At 39.7% G+C, this 20363-nt stretch overlaps 1 protein-coding gene across 4 annotated transcripts in view; it reads left to right on the top strand.

The window, feature by feature from the left end:
* Positions 1-20363, top strand: part of MTHFD1L (methylenetetrahydrofolate dehydrogenase (NADP+ dependent) 1 like) — a 160970-nt gene that overhangs the window by 19152 nt on the left and 121455 nt on the right. For 2 of the 4 annotated variants that reach the window (XR_012041534.1, XM_072856109.1), the window contains exons 9-13: positions 3758-3837; positions 4552-4649; positions 9176-9349; positions 18185-18321; positions 19581-19627. Coding sequence is in view for 2 of the 4 variants with exons in the window: in XM_072856109.1 (XP_072712210.1) it covers positions 3758-3837; positions 4552-4649; positions 9176-9349; positions 18185-18321; positions 19581-19627 (536 nt within the window). In the remaining 2 variants the exon portion in view is untranslated. Of the gene's footprint in view, positions 1-3757; positions 3838-4551; positions 4650-9175; positions 9350-18184; positions 18322-18979; positions 19112-19580; positions 19628-20363 lie in introns of those variants that run through there. The other 2 variants (XR_012041535.1, XM_072856110.1) reach the window with 2 other exon arrangements.

Here is a 20363-nt window from a genome sequence, read left to right as displayed (position 1 = left end):
TCTTATCCCTTGCTGATGCTGCAGAAGTTGTCCAAAAATAATTCATGTTTTGTTTTTCCTAGCCTAGTGATTAGGAGACTCCTTGCATCTTTAATGCCCACTTAACTTTGCATAGAGATGTTGGATATAATTGTTAAGTATCTGTGGGGCAGGGCTTGGAGCATAGGTCTCTTCAGCAGGTACCCAACCTACTAGTACAACATACTCTTATATGAAGGAGGAATAGGGGAGAAAGGGAAAGGGGCAGAGAGGGAATGGTGGTACAGCAGCAGCACCTGTGAATAAATAAATGAAAAGGAATGGCCCCTCTTCATTTTAATCCTTCTAAGCAGAAACCTCTTAGGTGTCGGACTCGGGGTAGAGGTGCAGGCCTATGAAGGCAGGATGGGGGTAAGCCAGTCCTTGCAGTCTGAGTGGGCACCGCTGATGACTGAACTCTCCTGGCTCTGCGTGCAGCCTGGTGCAAGTCCCACTTTCAGATACCTAGTTCTCTCCTTCCATTGCAGAGGGAGTCTAGGTCTTCAGAGACCTAAAAGTTATGCGGTATAACTGCATGCCATGTCTTGAGACTTAAGTATCTTCATGCCTTAGTTGCTTTGTAGAACTATAGATAATATTAGAATTTCCCTTCCCTAAAAGAGTGCTGTTAGGAAAACTGCATTAAAACATTTGAGTGGTGTTCACGTACCACAGCAACATTCATTCTTAAGGCAGGAAATGTAAGATTTGGCATAAGCATACAGATTTCTTTGCATTTTTCAAGTTGTATGTTTCATGCTCACATTTCTTTGGAAATGCAGCATGAGATTTTTAGCAAGATAATTTAAATAGAACTTATCTACCAAATGTCCATCTGTCTATGGTTATGCTTTTGAGATTGTCAGAATCTTGGAGAAACTCTGAAAGAATAGCAGAAATGCATTTTAGCAGCTTTAAAAAATGCTGGCCTCAAGACTTACTAGAGAGGTACATGAAACACAGGTGTCTGTTTGACAGGAAGAATGCACTTAGTTTAATTGCAAGATATTTATTAAAAGCCTGTTGTGGAGCAGTCGTGACCTTGGAGAAACAACTGAGCCTTACAACTGACTCTTCAGTTTCAGTATGTGGTGGAATTTGGCTGAGGTGCTTGGAAATTGTTCTGGGTTTTTTCTTGCTTTAGAAATGTCCAATCTAACATCTGTGGGGTCACAGGAGCTAAACGAAGCCTGAAAGCAACAATGGCCACGAAATAACTTCTATTCTTGCTAGATAATGGCTAGATTTCTATCATATGTAGGTATACCTGTAGTCTGACACACTCACATGTTTTAAAAGCACTAAAAATTTGCAAGGACATAGCTGAGTTGGGCAGTGGTAATGATGTAAGCCAGGAGAGTAGAGCTAAAAGTGATTGCTCCAAAGTGACAGAATTCTTTTTCAAGTATTTTTTTTAATCTGATCAAAGATTTCTAAATTATCACAATTTTAAAACGTTCTACAGTTTCTAACAGTGCAACATCTCATTCTGCTGCACTAATGATTTTGGAATTAAGTGAGTGCTGGTAGTGTCTTGCAGGAAAATACTTTATATGTAAATGTATAGAAATGAAAATCAAGTTTCTGAACAAAACTTAAGGATGCCAGAATTATTTGGGATTTGATGTCCGACTCCTTTGGGGTCACTTGAAAGCTGAAGTCCGGATGGTTTAAGTACGTTAGTGGGAAATTCAACCATTTCCCCACCTCTTCTCTATCCTAAGCTGCCTGAGCAGACAGGTAGTGCATGACAGCAGCTCTCGCCCATCTGCATGACAGGGTACGAATAGATGGGCGGATGGGCCTTCGTTAGGGTGAGTCAGAGGAGGGAGCACAATGTCTGCAGTTCAGCTGATCTTCTGGCCGTAATCCAAAGCAGAGAGTGCTATTCCGGCTCCCATCTGGAAAATTTATCCTAAGAGAGCTGTTGCAATCCTGTGATTGTCTTGCTAGCTCATGTGTGCATGACTTTCACCTCTAGCTTCACCTTCACCCCTGTAAAAGCCTGGCTAGTCATTTGTGGGGTGAGTGTGTAGCATAGGCAGCCTGAGAGAAGTAGTTTATTGAAGGGAAATGTCTAATTCTGATAAGTATTTACACACATGCTAGCTCTGCCCTGATAAAGAAGTCGTATTAAGCCAAATAACATAAAAAAGTTGAAATGTTTCTGTAAAGCACAGCTGTCTGAAAGGGGATTTTAAACTTCATTCTTCCTACTTCATTTCTCTTTGGCAGCTCTCCCAGCCTGGTCTCAAAGCAACAACAGTCAATTTATGACTGTGATAGACTGTTCCAGTAAAACTCCTCTGTCTGAGTCTAAAACTGAGCATCTCCAGAAGATTTTTTTTTTTTTATTTTATTTTTTTTAAATGGCAAGTGTTAATGCAAGTAGGACTTTTCAGACACTTCCTTAATTAGAGTTCAATGTCAGGCCTGTCACCTTCTGCTTGGTTAGCTTTGTCACTGACGTATAGATGCCTGCTGGCAAGAAAGTTTGAGAAAGGATTAGAAACCATACTGAAGGAGGCTGCAGGTGTCTGCAGAAAGGGTCTCTTGCTCTCTCGGTGATGGGTGTAAAAGGGAGGGCTGGAGCTGGGTGGGGTGGGGTGGGGTGCTGTGCTGGCTCCTCTGCATGCCTCTGCCTGCATCTCTGGCTCCAGGCTGAGGCTTCCATGCCCTGCCACCGCCAGGACCCGTTTCGGGAGGGGTGATTGTGCAAGGCAATGTGCACGGTTTATGGTCGGTACAGATGGGATGAGTAGAGCAAGTAGGGCTTGACCAGGTCAGGGTTTGCACTTCAGTTCCCCTGTGGCGGAAAGGTTAAAGCTGTCAGCATACAGTTATTTTTTATTACAATTATGTCTACGCCCTTCAGAATGCGACTAGGGCCTTGATATGCCCACAGAGACCAGGATGTGAATTTTGGAGAAATTGTGTCTAGATAAAAGTCAATAAGCAACAGCGGAAGAACAAGCCAAAAGAAGGATTACAGGAAAATGACAAAATAATATATTTAGTTAGGGTAGCTAATGTGTGATTATCATATGATATATTGCCACTAGAGACACTTATAAATGCCTCTAAAGTTGGAGTCACTCTGAATTGTATAGACTCTTCAGAATATCTACTTTTAATGTCACATTGATGAAGATAACTTTTGCTGCTCAAAAAATTTTGCATATTCTCATTCCAAGTTATAAATCCCATTGGATAATAATCCTATATAGTATTTTGTGATCATTTCATTGTTCTCTCTCACTGTAATGGGTGTGTGGAAAAGAAGACAGTCTTTACCATGCTCATGTAGGTGTTCTGTATAAAAATATATATAGCTTTTCAAGCCCTCACAGCTGTCTGGTTGGTTTTTTTGTTTGTTTGTTTTGGGGTTGGTTGGTTGGTTTGTTTGTTTTTGTCCAGAAGCAATTATTGGGATCCTGGAATTAATCTCTGTGTTTCCTTATTTTCTTTTTCAAGTATGTATATGCTTCATCATATGCATGTGCGCATTTGCATAATATGCTTCAGAGCATACAGTTGCTCTCTGATTTTCACACTATATCCATCCTCCTGGGTGATTTCATTTGAAGTGTTAAAGAAGCCACCTTATATTTTTGTCAGTGACATTGTTAAATTTCAAGTCAACATTCAGAAATGTTTTGTTTGGACATAGCTTTCAAATGCACGTGCTGCCACTCACAAAAGGTTTGTGATTTATTAGTGCAATACTTCTGTTTTACAGAGAAACACAACTATGGTCAGCAAAACAACCATGCTGCTGAAAACGCTGTTGGTTCTCTCGCAATAGCAATGCGAATGCAGGTTAGTGTAACTTCAAACATTGTAAATTTGTTACTCTTTCTTTAAGTTGTAGAAATGGCTTCTACAGGTTAGATTTTAATTTTTGTTTTGCTCTTTTGAACACCTTACTTGCCTTCCATTTTAATAGCAACTCTTAATCAGTTAGTTAGGGTGAGTTATGCCTGTTACATTTAGTTAGAGAAAGGTAAATTAAAAATCATAATTCTGATGATTACAGTAAAGCTTGGCAAAAGCACTTGTATCAGTAGACTAATGTTACTTATTCTGGTAAGACAGTGAAGATTAATTATACCTGTGCACATTTTTTGTGGCATGATGAGTAGAGGGTCCAAAAGTTTGTTGTTTTATGTGGAAGCAGCATGAGTCAGTCAGTGAACAATTAATATCTTCCATTATTTTTAAGGTGTGAGAGAATAAAAGTAATTCTCCATCTGCTAGAATAAAATCTCCAAGTTCCTGATTAGCGACTTTTCTCTGCCACTTATGTGTTAATGGTCTTGTCTCTTTCTGAAATATAGACAAACAATAGGACAGTAATAGTGCAGTGGTTGTTTTTTCTTTCATCCTAAAACCATGGAATGGAAAGATTTTTAATTTTGTTTTTTGTTAGCCTTTGCCATAAAAGCTATTTCAACATACTCGTGAGATCATTTGAAATTAGGGTTCAGCATTTATGATGCAGCTGGCGTGTGCTGTTTTCTTTTTTAAAAACAGAACATGGTAAAAAACACGGAGCGATGGATCAAGTCCCAGCAGTACAGGAAGTGGGACCTCCGCTGCTTAAAACTGCAGCCCCTCTCCCCAGTGCCCAGGTAATAAGTGTTTGGGGTTTTTTAAATAAAAAAAAAAGAGTAGGCAAATGTTAAATGTGACAATGAACTTAAAAATGGTCCGTGCCTAGTTATTTTTTAATCTGCATATGTGGACTACATGTTGTGCCTTTTTGTTGTATGCCTCATTGTGACCATGTCCTTCTGTTTCCTATCAATTTTTACTTTTATGATGTGCATTGGAGCCAAGCTTTATTTAATGAAGACCTAAAGCTGGACGGTTTCATTGAGGGAGGGAGGTGAAGCCTTATGGCATGTCAACAGAAATACAAAATATAGGAAGTTCCTAATCACTAAACCCTAATGTAGGGAGGTGTTTATGGATCTAGTTAAGGCCCAGTGATTTCAGTGGCATTCGATCTTGTATTTATTTTCTTCCCTCAGTAGAAGTACTTTCTTTTGTGTTAGACTTTTAAATTCCTGCGTAGATGTGAAAAGCAGGAAGCGTAATTATTCTCATAGGCAGAATCTTTTCAGTCGGTTTCTGTCATTCGCCTCCCAAGGCTCATGTCCAGCCCACAGGGATTTTAGTTCTGCCTTGGCACGGTTGCTGACATCTCTGACATTTAGAGCAGCCTGAGCCCTTTGGTGTGCTAAAGTGCTTTGCTGTGTGTTGGTTGCGTTGGGTGACGGAGAGAACAACCAATGGCTTGAAGTGAGGTTCTGCCATGTAGGAAATCTTTGAAATTTTTATGTGCTTTTTTGTATGCATGCTTCTGGGCCATGTAGATGATAAAGGGACTGGAGCACCTCACATAGGAGGAAAGGTGGAGAGAGCTGGGACTGCTCAGCCTGGAGAAGAGAAGGCTCAGGGGGATCTTATCAATGTGTATAAATACAATGTATGTAAGTACAAGGGTGCAAAGGGTACAAAGAGGACGAAGTGAGGCTCTTCTCAGTGGTGCCCAGTGGCAGGACCAGAGGCAATGGGCACAAACTGAAACACAGGAAGCTCCATCTGAACATCATGAAACGCTTTTTTTTTTACTGTGAGGGTAACCAAGCGCTGGCACAGATTGCCCATGGAGGTTGTGGAGTCTCCCTCCTTGGAGATATTTAAAAGCCACCTGGACATGGTCCTGGGCAACTGACTGGCTCTAGGTGGCCCTGTGTGAGCAGGGGACCAGGTGACCTGCAGAGATCCCTTCCAACCTCAGACACTCAGTGATTCTGTAATTCTGAATCCCACTGCTGTGTTTTTGGAAAGCTGTAACAAAATGTTTTATTTTCTAAGCATTCTGATTCAGTTTTCACTGTCTCTTACAACAGTTTAATGGGATTGGACGCAATTGTAATTTAAAACAGAGATGCCAAAGGAATGAGTTTTCTATTGTACCTGGGGGCACAAGGGGGAAGAAACACTTGAGCATTTCCTGGGCCACCATGCAACATTTCTAGAATTAAAGCCTGAAAAACCTGTCCTTAAATAATACAGTTAAAAGGTATATTAAAGCATGTGATGTCATGAGTGTGATGGTGAAAAAACACTCAAAAATGTATTCCCAATCCTCTCTATGACATTGTGTGTTTAGTACATAAGTATTTACATAATTAATATATAATGGCATATAATATAACCAGTAATAGGACTTCCATTTATTTGATAACTCTATAGCTTTATGTCTTTTTTTCTTTTAAATGCAAAATAACTCATCACATGGAAAGTATCCTGCAATAAAATGTAATCTTACAGTAATACACCATGTTGTGTGGAAACAGATGGAGTTTTCATTGAAAATGAGGCAAAGCTGCTTAAGCCCTAAAACTAGGAACATCTGCTTTTTGATTTCTGTGAGATCTGGGTGTTAATTGAAGTATTTCCAAAGATACTGGAAATGGAATGGAAGATTTTCTTACAGATATGCAGTAAAAAAAAAAAATTCCAGCACACAGGCTAAGAAGATATAGAACCTTCCCCATCTTTTAAGTTTTCCCGTATTTTGTAAATTATGACTTACCATTGTCAATGGTGGACTTCTTGCTTAACAATTCTCATTCGTGCAGAAGAACCACTGTTGCACATTTCCAGCAATATTGAATAACATAACTTATTGGATAGTTCTGGTATTCCCAATATAGAGAATATATTGTCAAACTAAAAGAGCTAGCTACAAATGTAGACTTCTAAATGCTAGTTATAATCAAATCTTTAATTTCCTGTGTTTTAGAAAATACTTTTACCAGAAATAATAGACTAGACGTAAACATTTCATGTGTGTTGTTTAGCCCCAGTTAAGGTATAAATGTCAATTCATCGTGAAATTATGCCTTTTATCACTATTCCGTGTATTAGTGTGCAGTCTGTCATTAAAGGGTTTCTACGTCGTTAAAAGTCTAGTTGCCTTGAAGGTTCTTGAGGGAATTTCAGATGGGAAAATGACAACAGCAGTGGTTTTACCAATGGATAACTGTTAGCATCCACTGTCAGTTTTACTTGCCTTCTACAAATATTTGTAATTTTAGAAATATAGACATTCTTTACCTTTTAATTTATTTATAAGTGTACATCTTGGTTAGTTTTCCTTCTTCCACTTTTTGCTAGTAATGGTACCTGTAGGGTGGGAAAAGCCTTGTTGTTTCTTCCAGAACTATGAGGGGGAGGCGTTTGTGGCCCAAGAGATAAGGGAAATAGGAAGGGCTGAGATTGCTGCAGGGAGTCTTGGTAGTCTGACCTGAGATTTGAAATAATAGATTTTGTCTTTTAGTAAAGAGGCTGAGATATTTAGTTGGAGAAAAAGAAAGACAGATTAACTTTGTCATGTTAGTCTACATCCTTCTCCCCTTGCCAAATACATCAATTGCTTTAATAGGAGAATAGTCACCCTACAAATTTTACTTGCTTAAATCTTTAAGGGACCACGCTGTCCTCAACCTACTGATTTTTTTCTGGGATTTAAGTTGTTTTTATATAGAGAGTTCTGGATGAAAACTTTAAATATTCTTTGTCATGTGATGTTTGTAAGCCACTCCATCTTGTGTTCTTGACACATTTTTATGGCTAGTTGTGTTTGAAGTAATGTGTACGAAAGCCAAAGGTATATCCTTCTACGCAAGAGGATGCGCTTAGTATGTCTTTGAAAGAAAGCAGATTCCAGGTTAGTATATGCAATGAAATGGTCTGCAGCCCAGCCATTGAGTGCTGTGATTGAATAGTCCTGTAGTCCTGGGTTATGTCATTGTTTGGGTGGATGATTTCTGGGTTTCCCTTAGCTGCTGCAGGGTGCAAAAGTGGGATACTTGAGAATTACAATTGAATAATGCTCCCAGTTTAGGATATCCTCAAAGAATTGCAAGCAATTAAGTTGGCACAAACTGATCATTTGCTGGTGGATGCAGAACAGCCAAAGTCCACATGTAGAGTTGGGATCTGGCAGTAGTTCTGTGTTCATCTGTGGATATTTGAGGTCTTGCAGACTGTTTGAAAGTTCAGGACATTAGCTTTGATGCCATTGCCAGGTTCTATCTTAAAAATATTGTAATCAACTGAAAATGCAGGAAGGAATTTAGCCTGGTTAGGCTGAAAGTAATTAATCTCTTGGTAATTTTTTGACTTGCTTTTGTGGTGAAGTGAGCAATTCAAAGCCAAAGAAGACAACTCCTCGCATCTTGTGTGCTGGGCCCTGGACTTTACTGCCACGGGAGCTTGCAGCTGCTAAACATTTATGTGGATACAAGGAGCAACTAGGTCAAGCTCACAAATGAAGAATCCATGAAGGAGTATTAAACCCAAAGACCCCAGGTGGTCTAGGTCAGGAAATGCAGATACAATAGTGTCCCCCAGCCTACAGCCACCTCCCCTCAAGCAATCTACCATGTGTGCTTGCTCCATGCTTGTTCTCTTGCCTCAGCTGCCACTCACAGTCCTTGCTGGAAATAGTTCATAAGCTCACTGCACTTAGCTGGCCTGAGCCCTGTGTGTTAGACTCCTGCTATGTGGCCATCTTCAGTTTACGCGTGTTTTAGAAGTGTGTGAGTTGATCTTCAAATGCCTTGTTTCCCTTGGTGCCCTCATGGGGGAGTAGCGAGGCTTATCTTGCTTGGCCGTACCCTCTGATGAAAGGCGCTACATGCACCAGCATCAGGTTTAGCTAATGTGTTTATGTGACTGTTGGCCAAGGAATGTATGCGCTTTTTAGTAAAGTGTGCATGCTGAAATATACTGGGAGGGAAGAGAAGAAAAACAAAAACAGAAATATCCATTCCAGTGGGACATGCTTGAGCATCCAGCAGACACATCTCTAGCTTGATATGAAAGCATTACGTAATATTTGGAATCTGATTAAACAAGGGAACTCTGTGAAATTGTAACAATTAACAAACACTGCACATGATCTTCAATGTTATATTAGGTGTTAGCTAATATTTAGGTTTGGTTAATAAAATGTGAGAGGATTGAAAAACTGATTACAATAACCCCATTGTTAGAGTATTTGCTGTTGTTTTGTGCTCTGTCGTTGACCACCTAAGCTGAGAGAAATCTCCTGGCTCCTGTTTGTTTTCTTTTCCAGTGATATTGAGATTTCCCGAGCACAGAGTCCAAAAGCTGTTGATGTACTTGCCAAGGAGATAGGATTGCTTACAGATGAAATTGAGATCTATGGCCAAACCAAAGCCAAAGTACGTTTGTCCCTGCTGGAAAGGTTAAAGGATCAACCAGATGGAAAATATGTTCTAGTTGCTGGGTAAGAATGCACAGTAATGTCATTAATGTCCACTCTTTCCAGTCGCATTAATATAAACATGCAGCTTACATCTTTTTTAATACATTGCACAAATAAGAACCCTGAATGTTTTCGGCTGTATGTGGCTCTTTTCTGAAAGCGAGCAGTTTTTGAAATTTTTTGAAGTAACGCAACTTTTCTTCCAAACTGTTATTACTGAAGTAAAGTATATTTTATATAAGGTAGTTTGTTCTAAGCTTCTTAAATGTTATCTGTTGGTGTGTGGAGTTTTTCTTACTGTTTTATCAGAATTTTAAATGTTTAACTTGAATATTTAAGTCTGCGTGTATTGTGGCTGTTTATAAACAAACTTTAACAGAAGCTGCATGCTAGTCAGTTGATATTAACAATAAATACTTTTTTTATTGAAGAACAGATTACAAAGTTAAAAAAGCTATGTTTTTTCTCTGAAATGTAGACATGTCTCCAGGCAGGCTTATCCCGCTCGCTGTTCCCATGATTATAGCAAATGCTATGCTCAGCAGGAATTATGTGCTTCTCTTCTGAAGAGCTACGGGTTTTTTCTGCATTTAGTGACACAACATTTTTTCATTCACCTAGTTTGCTAAGCTCAAACTTCTAATTGTGAACAAACATGTGAAGGTTTTCATTAATATTTAAATTGGAATGTGTTCTTTATATTCTGAATTAATCTTTATGGTTGCTTCCTTGTAAGTAAAACCAGTCAGGTTTAAAATATAGCTTTAGGCTGATCCAGAAGGAGAAGGCTATTCTTAACTGCCTCAATCTACCGATTCCTCAGCTGGGGTAGCGTTTCACAAACTCTGCTTTACTACCTTCCTGTGGGGGCAACCTGGATTTCTGGCACTGTCTGAGATAGAGCCATTGTAGACTGAGAGACTTGATGTTACAAAGCTGAGGCAGGCAAGTTATGAAGCTGTCTTCAAAGCTATATGATAGAGCTGCTATGTGATAGAGCTGCAATGTGTAAAGATGTTCCTGGAGAATGTTGGAGCAGTTGTTTAAGAGAAGGAAATAATAGCTGGTTGAGCTTGGTTTCCTTTGGTAGAGTTTTATTTTGTATTTTGCTGCTTTGGAGAAAGAAAAGCAGATTCAGCATTTGGCTGAGTTTGAAGAAAATTGCTACTGTGTACTTTCAGGCTCATGTTGTCAACTGCATCACTTGGGCACCATGCTGCAGCCTGTGCCAGGCTTCTCTAGCAGAAGAGTCTCACAGAAGCAGAGGTTATTTGAAAATGTCTTGTTGTGGAAGATAGTATGATGCAAAGCCCCATTCAGGTGGATTTTAGTTGTGTCAGATTGTATGCACCAGTGCTTATGTTTCTTCACACTGCTTTGTCTCCCAGTCTTCTTCAAGGAAGGTATCTCAAGCAATTGTCTCAATGCTGTTTTGTTGGCACAGACAGAAGTGTATATATATGTGGAAGAAATGGGGAAGTTTTGACTAGCAAGATGAAAAGCTGGCAACAAATAGAAAATTGTATCTTTTTAGGCTTATATATATATATATTTTTATATATATATATCAATATATATAATATATATATATTTAGGCTTATATATATATATATTTAGGCTTATATGTATAAAGACTGAACTGTGTTTCACAAACAAATGGCTGGGTTTGGTACCTACACAACTTGATTATGCAATATGTTGTTATTTGTAACTTCTCTGGAGTCATTGCATCTCCTGGAGCGAGTACAAAGCCACATCTGCTGCATGGGGAGTGCCTGGGCAAGGTGGCTACAGCAGTGGGAACCTTTTCTTCTGAGAGAGTTCAAAGTTTGACTTTGAAATATTGTACATGTAAAAGATATATATAACTCATGTTTATGTGTTCTCAGCTGTTCTCATTTGCTGAAATGACTTGTAGCAGACAATGATTTTGAGAAAAGTGGGGAGCTGCATCTGGTGGGGAAATGTTCAGTACAATGAAAACTGAATATCACTCAAGTGTGGAAATTGGAGAGTGGCATAATATCCTCAGGTGCCTTCTTTGTCCTCTCCCTGCCAAGGCAAGGTCAACCAAAACCTGCCATTTGGATTATTATGTTTGTTCACAATAACCAAAGATATTTAGAAATTGTTTTAGAATGGTGCAGTATAGGTCTACAGAATAAGTTTTCATTGCTTCAGAGGAAACATTTAAGATATATGCTTATACTTTAGGGAATTTGGTCTGATGGAAATATTTATTATGTATGATGTGAACTTTTAATATGTGAAGGGAGTGAAAAGTGTGTGTGCGTAATCAACAAGCTGCAAAATCTCCAATCTCTGTCCATGATGCAGCCAGTGACATTTGTGCCTGTAATTCCACAATCGGGTTTAAATGTTTCGTGATGTCTAGAAATGATAAATATTTGCTGCAAATGCTCTTCTAGTTTATTCCTGATGTGCTAGAGCCCAAATTTGTTCTGAATAGCAAATGCAACCAAATGTACCTTTTTATCTCTAAGGATAGCTGTATTTGTGGCTTTTAAAAAAGTTGCTACTAACTGGAAAGTCATCTTTGCACTTTCTGAATGCACACAAATACACCTAAATGCCTCATCCAATACATACTTCGTATGCTGAAAAATTGCAGTTTGATTAACAGATCATGTCACCCAAAAATAGGATGAAGACTTAATTTCATCATAACTTTTCCATTTTCTGCTGTGGAGAGCATTCTTTTCACTTTTTTTTCATTCTCACTTTTTTGTGTGTGTGTGTGACTTCTTATAGGGCTTGTGTTAAGACACCTTGGGGTCAGAGCCACGAGTTATCATGGAGTAATTAGCTCTTGGGCATCAACTGCCTGTATACAGGCTTTTAGTGTGCTAATAAAAAAATTACGTTGCAGGATATGTTAACTCAAACTGCCTCCCATTCACTGCAAGCTGAGAGCATGCAAACAAACGAAGCTTGTGCATGACCTAGTAGCTAAGTTTAGTGCCCAGGGTAACTTAGTCATGCATTAAAGCATGTAGATAGCATATTCGTAAACACAATATGAAACTACATCTAAAATTTGTTAGACTCTGTGTGTGTTCCAGCATTTTGTTTTTAAATTCTCCAGTGCTGTGGCTTTTCCCAGTTAGTTATGGAAACTTGTTAACTTCAAAAATGCAAGCTGAGGAATAATAGAATGTGTAAAAATTATGAAATGTAATGCTGCTTTTAGTAAGAAGTGTGTTGGATTTTGAGTGCTGGAAAATTTAAAATCAGTACTTTTCACCTAACATTAATAGATTGTTTTGTGATGAACTACCTTTTTGGTAAGACAAAAATGGAGGGAAATAAATACTAACTTAATGCTCATACAAACTGTGTGATGGTAAATATCTTAGGGACAGAATTTTCAGATTTGGAATTGCATTTTACTTCTCATGGATATGTATTGGATTGTATTTCTGTTCACTGTATTTCTTGGGCCACAAGGTGCTTAAAAGATAAGAAAAATGGTAGACATAAAAAAAAGGGAAAAATACAGGGAAGAATAAGAGGGGAAAATACCATTGTGTTGTACCGAAGTATCTGACAGTCCAAAGCAGTGTCATGGCTGAGACAGTTTGTCATGTATTTGTCATGTCGTTGCACAGCTCCTGATTGGGGTTGTCTTGGATGGGTCTTCATTGGCTTTTGAGAGTTTGTAGTTGTGGGTTGCTCAGTCAGACGAGGTACTCTGGCTTTGTTCAGGCATTTTAGCTTCACAGTGGTCACTGTGCTTTTGTATGTGGAAGCTCCAGTCCCATTTTGAGGATGCCACTGCAATGTTGTTGTAATCTCACCTCGATGAAGTGACAGGAGTTGCAACACTTCTGTGCTCAGAAATAAATTTCTGACAGTTGTAATCTTGGATGGGAGATGTATATAGGTGAGGAACTCGATTGCCCATGCCTTCCATAGCTAGGCTTTGCAAGTTTCCATGTGGATCACGGGAACAGCAAACTCATCAAAATCTTTGAAATTGCTGATACTGATGAATTGAAGATAGGAAATTTGAAAGAGCAGAATTGTCACATATCCAGTAAAGTTCTTACTGGAGTCACAATGGCTGGGGTAGCTGTGAGGAGGTTACAGCTGGTGCAGAGTATCATCTCACTGTTTATTTATTTTCTCTTCAGGAGACCTCATGTAGCTTTCCCACAGACACAGCTCCACTGTAAGCTAATGTGATGTATAACAAACAAACAAAAAGTCTGCATGTTCTTATATTTGTTTTGATATACATAAAGACAGAAGGCTTTCCAATGTTATGGAAGACTTTGCCAAGGAGCTGGTGACTGCTTGGTAGATGGCAAAGAAAGAAGTTTTAAGGAGGAAAATGATTGTGAGGTTTCTGTGTTTAGATTGAAAACATATTAAAGAAATTTGGAGAATAATGCAAATAGGTGTAAAAGTCTCTTGAAGTTCATTAAAATTTACTGTATTCTAAAGGAGTGTTTTTTCTAGATTTGCATAAGGTCAAAACACAGCATTGCACAATTGAGCTAAAGTTAGCCATTGGCAGTTGTAATTTTATACTCATGTGAGCTAGTGACCTAAGTTGGAAGAGCGTAGGCTCAGTAGTGTAGCCAGCAAAAACATCTCCGTGTCCACAAAACAGCTTAAGTGGATTATTTCATTTATAAAGACTGATCAAAGTAGGCCAGGTACAAAAGGGAAGATATTTAAAATAAGTTTTCTAAGGAAATTATTAGAATAGAAATATCTCTTAATTGGGGGGGGGGGGGGGGTGTCATGGGTTTTTTTGTTTGGCTTTTTTCTTTTTAACTAATATTTAAAACTGAGGTTCTGGAGACTATTGAAACTGTTAAATAACTGTTTAACTCTTAAGGTTTGTCCTGTAGTCTCCAGGCTGCTAGTGAGCCTCTGAGAATCAAAGGTGTCCTGCCAGGGCATCTCATGTAAGATGAGAAGTTGGGGATAGGTAAGTGAACTGTCTAGAGCAGTCTGGCTTCAAATAATAGTGTGATTGGCAGAGTCCTCATGTTTTGTTAATTCTGTTAGGTGGAAAGAGACTGAAAAGTCAGGTTCCTGATTTTGACTTCTCAGGGGTTTCTGCCTGTTCCTACCTGCTGCAGTGGATGAGGTTTCATGGGAGAGTGTTACCCAAGTGCTGTAGATTGCTTATGGAAGTCTGGTTGCTGGTTTTCTTCCTCCATCACAGCTGCCTTTAGACATTTTGAGCCTTTAGATAGTTATCTGAGTAACTCTAGTTCCAGGAAAACTAAGGATCACAGGGCTTCTCAGAAGGGGTAGAACAGATTGAAATGAACAAACCCATCTGAAGAACAACTGGAAGTGAATCTGTTGAAGCCAAGCAGATTTGATGAAGTCAAGGTCCTATCTCAAAGACATGTCTGTTTACTGCTGCAAACCATTGTGTGCTTGCATGAGTACACTGGTGAAAACAAGCTTGCTCTAGTTCATTTTTGCCCCCACTTGGGTGGAGGCTGGTTCTCCCAGAGTGCCACATTCTCAGTAGGAATATGGCTGGTGCAGAGGATCAATGTACTGGAAATTCAGCAGAGGCAAGATCTGTTCCTCCCAGTTTGATCAACAAGCAACAGTGTGTTTCTCTTTTTGTTCTCTGGAAAAAGGTCTTTCTCAGAAAGTTTCCAGTGCTTTCTGGCTCGTTTTGCATAGCCATTTAGAATAGGCCAGCTGGATTACCAGAGCATTTTAGTAATGTGGCACTTGATTGTGTGTATCTTCTGGGACAAGTAGATACTATTCTTCATGCAACTACCAACATGCCTTCTGGTTATGTATTTGTCAGTTCTAGTTTCCTTTCCTTTACTGAATAGTAGGCTGCATCTGTGGTGTTACTTGTTTCATAAGAGTTGTAAAAAGTCTCTGTGCAGCTGTGCATGCCAGGTCAGCCTTCTGCCATGTTTTGAGCTGCACTTGAGTAAATAACCTAGTGACGGTGTCTCTGAATTCTCTCGAATGTGAACTTCGTGTGTCTGATGTTCAGAAATAGAGGTAACCACCAACAGGAAGCACTGCAAATACAAGTTGTTCTGTTAGCAGCGTAGCCATTGTGTGCACTGAGTTTTTGGGGTTGGTGGGAAGTCCTTTACTGGTAACTTCCATTAAACAGTTACAGGTGTCTTTTTCATAGCAGGATAGTTTGCTTTTTGGTGGGTTTTTTGTTTGTTGTGGTGTTGTTGTTTTTTAAATAACTAATAGCTTAAAGAGTTATTATCCTGTTAAGTCTTTGAATGAGTTTAGTAACACCTCGAGATTACTCATACATTCTTTAAATCTGGCTTTAATGCACAGGAATAAGAGGATCAAGTAAATGAGATTACGGCAATAGACAAAAGTGAATGAGATGGTAGGAGAACAAGGAGCAAGGAGAAACCATGCTAATAATGATTTGAATGGGTTTTGGGCAACCAGTGTTAGAACAGTAGTCAGGAGGGTGAACTGGTAGTGAAAGTGAGTTAACCTGGCCGTGGTGCTCTGAAAGAAGCATCTTTGTACAAAAGTAAGCATCCTGGGACAAAATGGAGATGGCAGAAACAGTGGTGGGAAAACCAGAAGCTATCACTGTAGCAACAGTAAAATCGGGAGGGCTTGCTGTCATGACAATGTAGACGTTAAAAAGTACCTATCCTTCTAGGAGCTGCAAACGTGGAAGAAATGAAGTAGCATTCTGTGCTCCTGCGGTAGATCAGAAGGAAATAAGAAGGCATAGTATGGATAAAAAGGTGACAGGGACCCAAACCACTTTTGAGAGTAGATAAAATAGCTTTTGAGAGTAGATAAAATGGATTCTTCTTAGGATATGCTCTAAATCTCCCACCTTTTGTTGGCTCTACAGAGATATTTTGCTAAAAATCTGTGAATTCCCTTTTAAGTCGAGGGAGTGTGGTTCTAGGAAGGCAGGATGACAAAATAGTCTGGATAGTAAGTTATTGATGATGCTTTAGAATCTGATGGTTGGCAAACATGATATAAACGTGGGAAAAAATTACTAAAAACAGATGCCCAAATTAAGTAGCCAATGTGCTACATGGTCATATAAGAGTAGTTCAAAGCTATCAGTAGACAAAATATTATTTCTGAAGAGTCTCAGTTCGGGGAATCTCATATAGACGGACTAAACCCCATTGATTTCACTGGAACTTGAGTTAAAACATTACTTTTCTGAATAGGAAATTCTTTCCTAGAACAGTATAGATGATGTTAATTTGGCTTGCCTCCTATTGCCCATATTTTTCCAGACATATCTAACAAAGGCTTCTTTTTTTAATAAAAAGCCCAGGATCTGATGATGATATAAAAGATAGATTTGTGACAAGTTAATGTTTTTCATGTGCTTACATTTTGTGGGACAAAGAAGGGCTTTTGTCGATCTGTGAACTAACCGAACTAAAGCTGAATCTTAAAGGCAAGGAGACAACGCAGATGTCTCCTTGCATTTGACAATTTTGCTAATGTTTTTATGCCATTTGAATTGTGATCTGAGAATAGCAATATCTTGGAAAAATTACTAGTTGGGAAAGGAAGTGTTTCTAATTAGAGCTAGATGTTTTAGCTCAAGTTTTGAAGAGGTCATAGGATAAGAGTTCCTCTGACTGGGATGCGTGTACATGTTTGTATTTCCTTGGGAATGAACATTAGTTCTCAATGCCAACTTCACTAAGGTACTTGCTTCTCTGCAGGTGGTGAAGGCAGCAAAGATATGAATGGTTACACTTTGCCAAAAAGTAGGACTTGTGTGGTGTGAGAGTGCTGTGCGTGGAAAAAGGACTTGGGCTTTCTTCTTTTGCAAGTCAGAAGGAGAAATGCTGTGCCTCAAATTAATCGTTTGAATGCATTTTGGAGATGGTGAGATGTGTTCATACTTTAAGGAAGAAAAAAAAAGAAAAAGGAAAAAACCCAACACCCCCCCACTTTTAACATGGATCATAAATCAATGTGCTGACCTTGAAAGTAGAGAGGACATCACTTTAAGTGAGGTGTCTCATTCACAGAAGGCTGATGAAGTTTTCTACTTGCAAAATCAGCTGTCATTGTCCCTTCATTAAAGGGACAAGAATAGAGTCTTTGAGTGGAGGTTAGAGTCTCTGTTCGAGATTGGATGTCTTTCTAAAATTCTGTCCTGGTTCAGTTATCGTCTAGATGTGGGAGTTGTAGCATGAGGTTTTTGAGCTTTTGTATGGGAGGTCGGACTGTGATTGTAATTGTCCCTCATCACCCTTAAGTCTGCAAAAATATCGCGAAACATAAGTGTAAGATAAATGATGTTCAGTTGAATATAGTGACTTTTGTGTCCTGTTTTATTTAAAAAAGCAGTTGATCTGTCATTGCTGAGGGTTACGATGACATGGAAGCTGGAGAGGGATAGTTGAGCTCTACAAACAAAAGTGTTGGTTATTTAATTTAAAATATTCTATTATTTCATTCAAAGTTTGAGCAGTGGGAATAAAACATCTCATGCATTACTACAGAAAAGTATTAATGCATGCTCAGAGTATCTTGATGGATGGTTTGTTAATGAAACTGGTGAGACTTTTGTGCTGTAATAAAAATGTCTAAATTCAATATATTCTTTTTAGAACTGTTGCCAAAATAATCTTCTCTTTTTCTGCTATCATAGTAAATTGCTTAAATAGAAGACACATGTATATTAGCATTCCAGCCTAAGCTAGGGGCTAACATTGTGGCAGTATTTTTGTGGAGACAAAGTAATCTTATTGAAATTTGCTGTGCAAATACTCTTCATTGAAATCAAAAGCTGTAAGTTCTGATATCCTTAGCCAGGCTGACATCAGCAAAGAATTTGATTAATCTTTTTTCTTGTTTTGCTAGAATAACCCCTACACCCTTAGGAGAGGGGAAAAGCACAGTCACAATTGGTCTTGTTCAGGCGCTTACTGCACACCTTAACATTAATTCCTTTGCTTGTCTGAGACAACCTTCCCAAGGACCTACTTTTGGAGTTAAAGGTACGTAATATTTGCAGACTCTATGACCTCTTTCAGATTAAAAGGAAATACTGCTTTTTTTGCCCCCCACCCCCCTTTCTTTTTTAATTCCTTAGTTACTTCACTAACTCAGTGGATTGTCTGAATGGTAACGTATTGGATTTTTTGATAAGTATATAGCTAATAGATAAAGGTTTCTTGCACACATCTTCCCATGCAATGTTCATATCTATGTTCACGTACCTAATGTGTATTGATAATGCAGATAAAGCCCAAACATAATGAAAGGCATGGGAATGAGTTAGCCAGGAGGAGTTTTGTGTGAGTACACATGCTTCCAGCCACTCCTCTGCCTGGAGACACTCTAAAGATGTCTTTAAATGTTACTGTTTAATTCTTCCTTGAGGAAGAGTCCTAAATCCACTTGTATTGATTTGAAATATCCAAGCTAAGGAAGTTGGCAGTTATACGTATGGTTCAGCTGTGTCTACATCATGTTTGGCTAGGTCTGAACCTCTTCTTTCTGTTCTTCTGAGTTGCCCCCCCTAATTGTGGGCTGCTGCCTTTTTGCCTAGAAACCCTTTAAGAGCCTGAGGGCCAAGTAAGAGCCAGACAGAGTTCAAGCCTGTCTTCAATGCTGATAGGAAGTAATGCAATCTTTTTTTTTGCCATTTCTCAGCTGAGATTGGTGCCTAACTGGGCAAGCACTCCCCATCTGCTCTACTTTGCTTTGCTGAAGTTTAAGTTAACAACTTTGATTTCAGCTGGAAGGCTCCTGGTGCTTGGTGCTTCTCAGCCAAGACTGGTGCATGTGAGTGCTTTAATCCCTCCACTCAACTTGTGCGTAGGCTACAGTGAACTCCTTTGCCTGTACCCTGAGAGGCAGTGGGGAAGGAGTGCTCAGGCAAGGGTGTGAAGGTTTCATTCAGAAGCAGTGCTTGCTCGTGACTGCTATGTCTTTCCACCCAACAGCTGCATGTGCATGACTGTGTCCTAAATCTGGGCAGGAGCAGAGGGTAACCCTTAGCTAGCCAAAGTCTGGGCCAGCCATCACGTGTAGGCTTTCAGATCAAGAATTTCCTTTTTACTGCCTGCTGAAAAAAGCCAGCAAGGTTTAAGGAAATCCTGTTTATTTGGGTGGATTATTGATCGCCTAATAGAAATCAAAATGCTGAGAAATGTGTCGTCAACGCTCTATGTTTCACTTCGTGTGTTTAAGGGTGGTTGTTTTTTTCTAAAACTGGTGCAAGTCTGATGTGACCATATGCTTTCCTGTGCAGGTGGAGCAGCCGGTGGTGGATATGCTCAAGTGATTCCCATGGAGGAGGTGAGACAGCGGGGGAGGCAGCCAGTCCCTGTCCCTCTGGGAGGGGTGGGCAGGCCAAGGTGGCCGATGCAGCACTTGGACGGTGGTGATGGTCTGCCTCGAGAACTGGGGTGGCCCTTGCCGCCTCCACGTGGCCCTTGCCGTCTCCACATGCCTGCTGTGTGATGTGAGGGGCTGCGGATTAGGGGTGCAAAAACGTTGCACAGATACTATACATGTTTGTAACATCTCAGCTATCCTTCACATGCTTCCTGAGGAGAAAGCCTGCTGTCCATGCATAACATACAAGACAAAGAGCTGGCTACTGCTGTTTTTCCTTTTACATCCGCATCTATTGCAGAAGAGAATTGAGAAAGCATTACTTTTCTGTTGGAGTAGAAAAAGGCAGGGAGGCCCAGGGCTGGTGGGTTGGGGGAATTTCTTTTTCAAATGTAGATTTAGTATTTCTTTTTAGCAGAAGTCACTGACTGTGGCAAAATGGACTTGTTTTTAGCCAGGCTGACCCTCCTGTGGTACTGTGAGACATGCCCAGAATACTGCGGAGGGGTGAATACCACAACTTTTGCTAGATAAGTAAAAGGAAGATGATTTGGCTCAACAACCATGATGAAACAGAGAAGAAAAATTATTCTCCACACGTGCAGGCTGTTGGGGAGCTGCAGGGCCTGGCAGCCAGGGTCTGTCCCACCCCCAGCCAGGAGCAGGCAGCCAGGTGCGCTGAAGCAGCCCCAGCCCG

This window comes from Ciconia boyciana, chromosome 3 (genome assembly GCF_034638445.1).
Source record: "Ciconia boyciana chromosome 3, ASM3463844v1, whole genome shotgun sequence".
Classification (NCBI taxonomy): domain Eukaryota; kingdom Metazoa; phylum Chordata; class Aves; order Ciconiiformes; family Ciconiidae; genus Ciconia; species Ciconia boyciana.
Note: the sequence above shows the minus strand (reverse complement) of the source record. Positions and strands in the feature narration are given on the sequence as shown.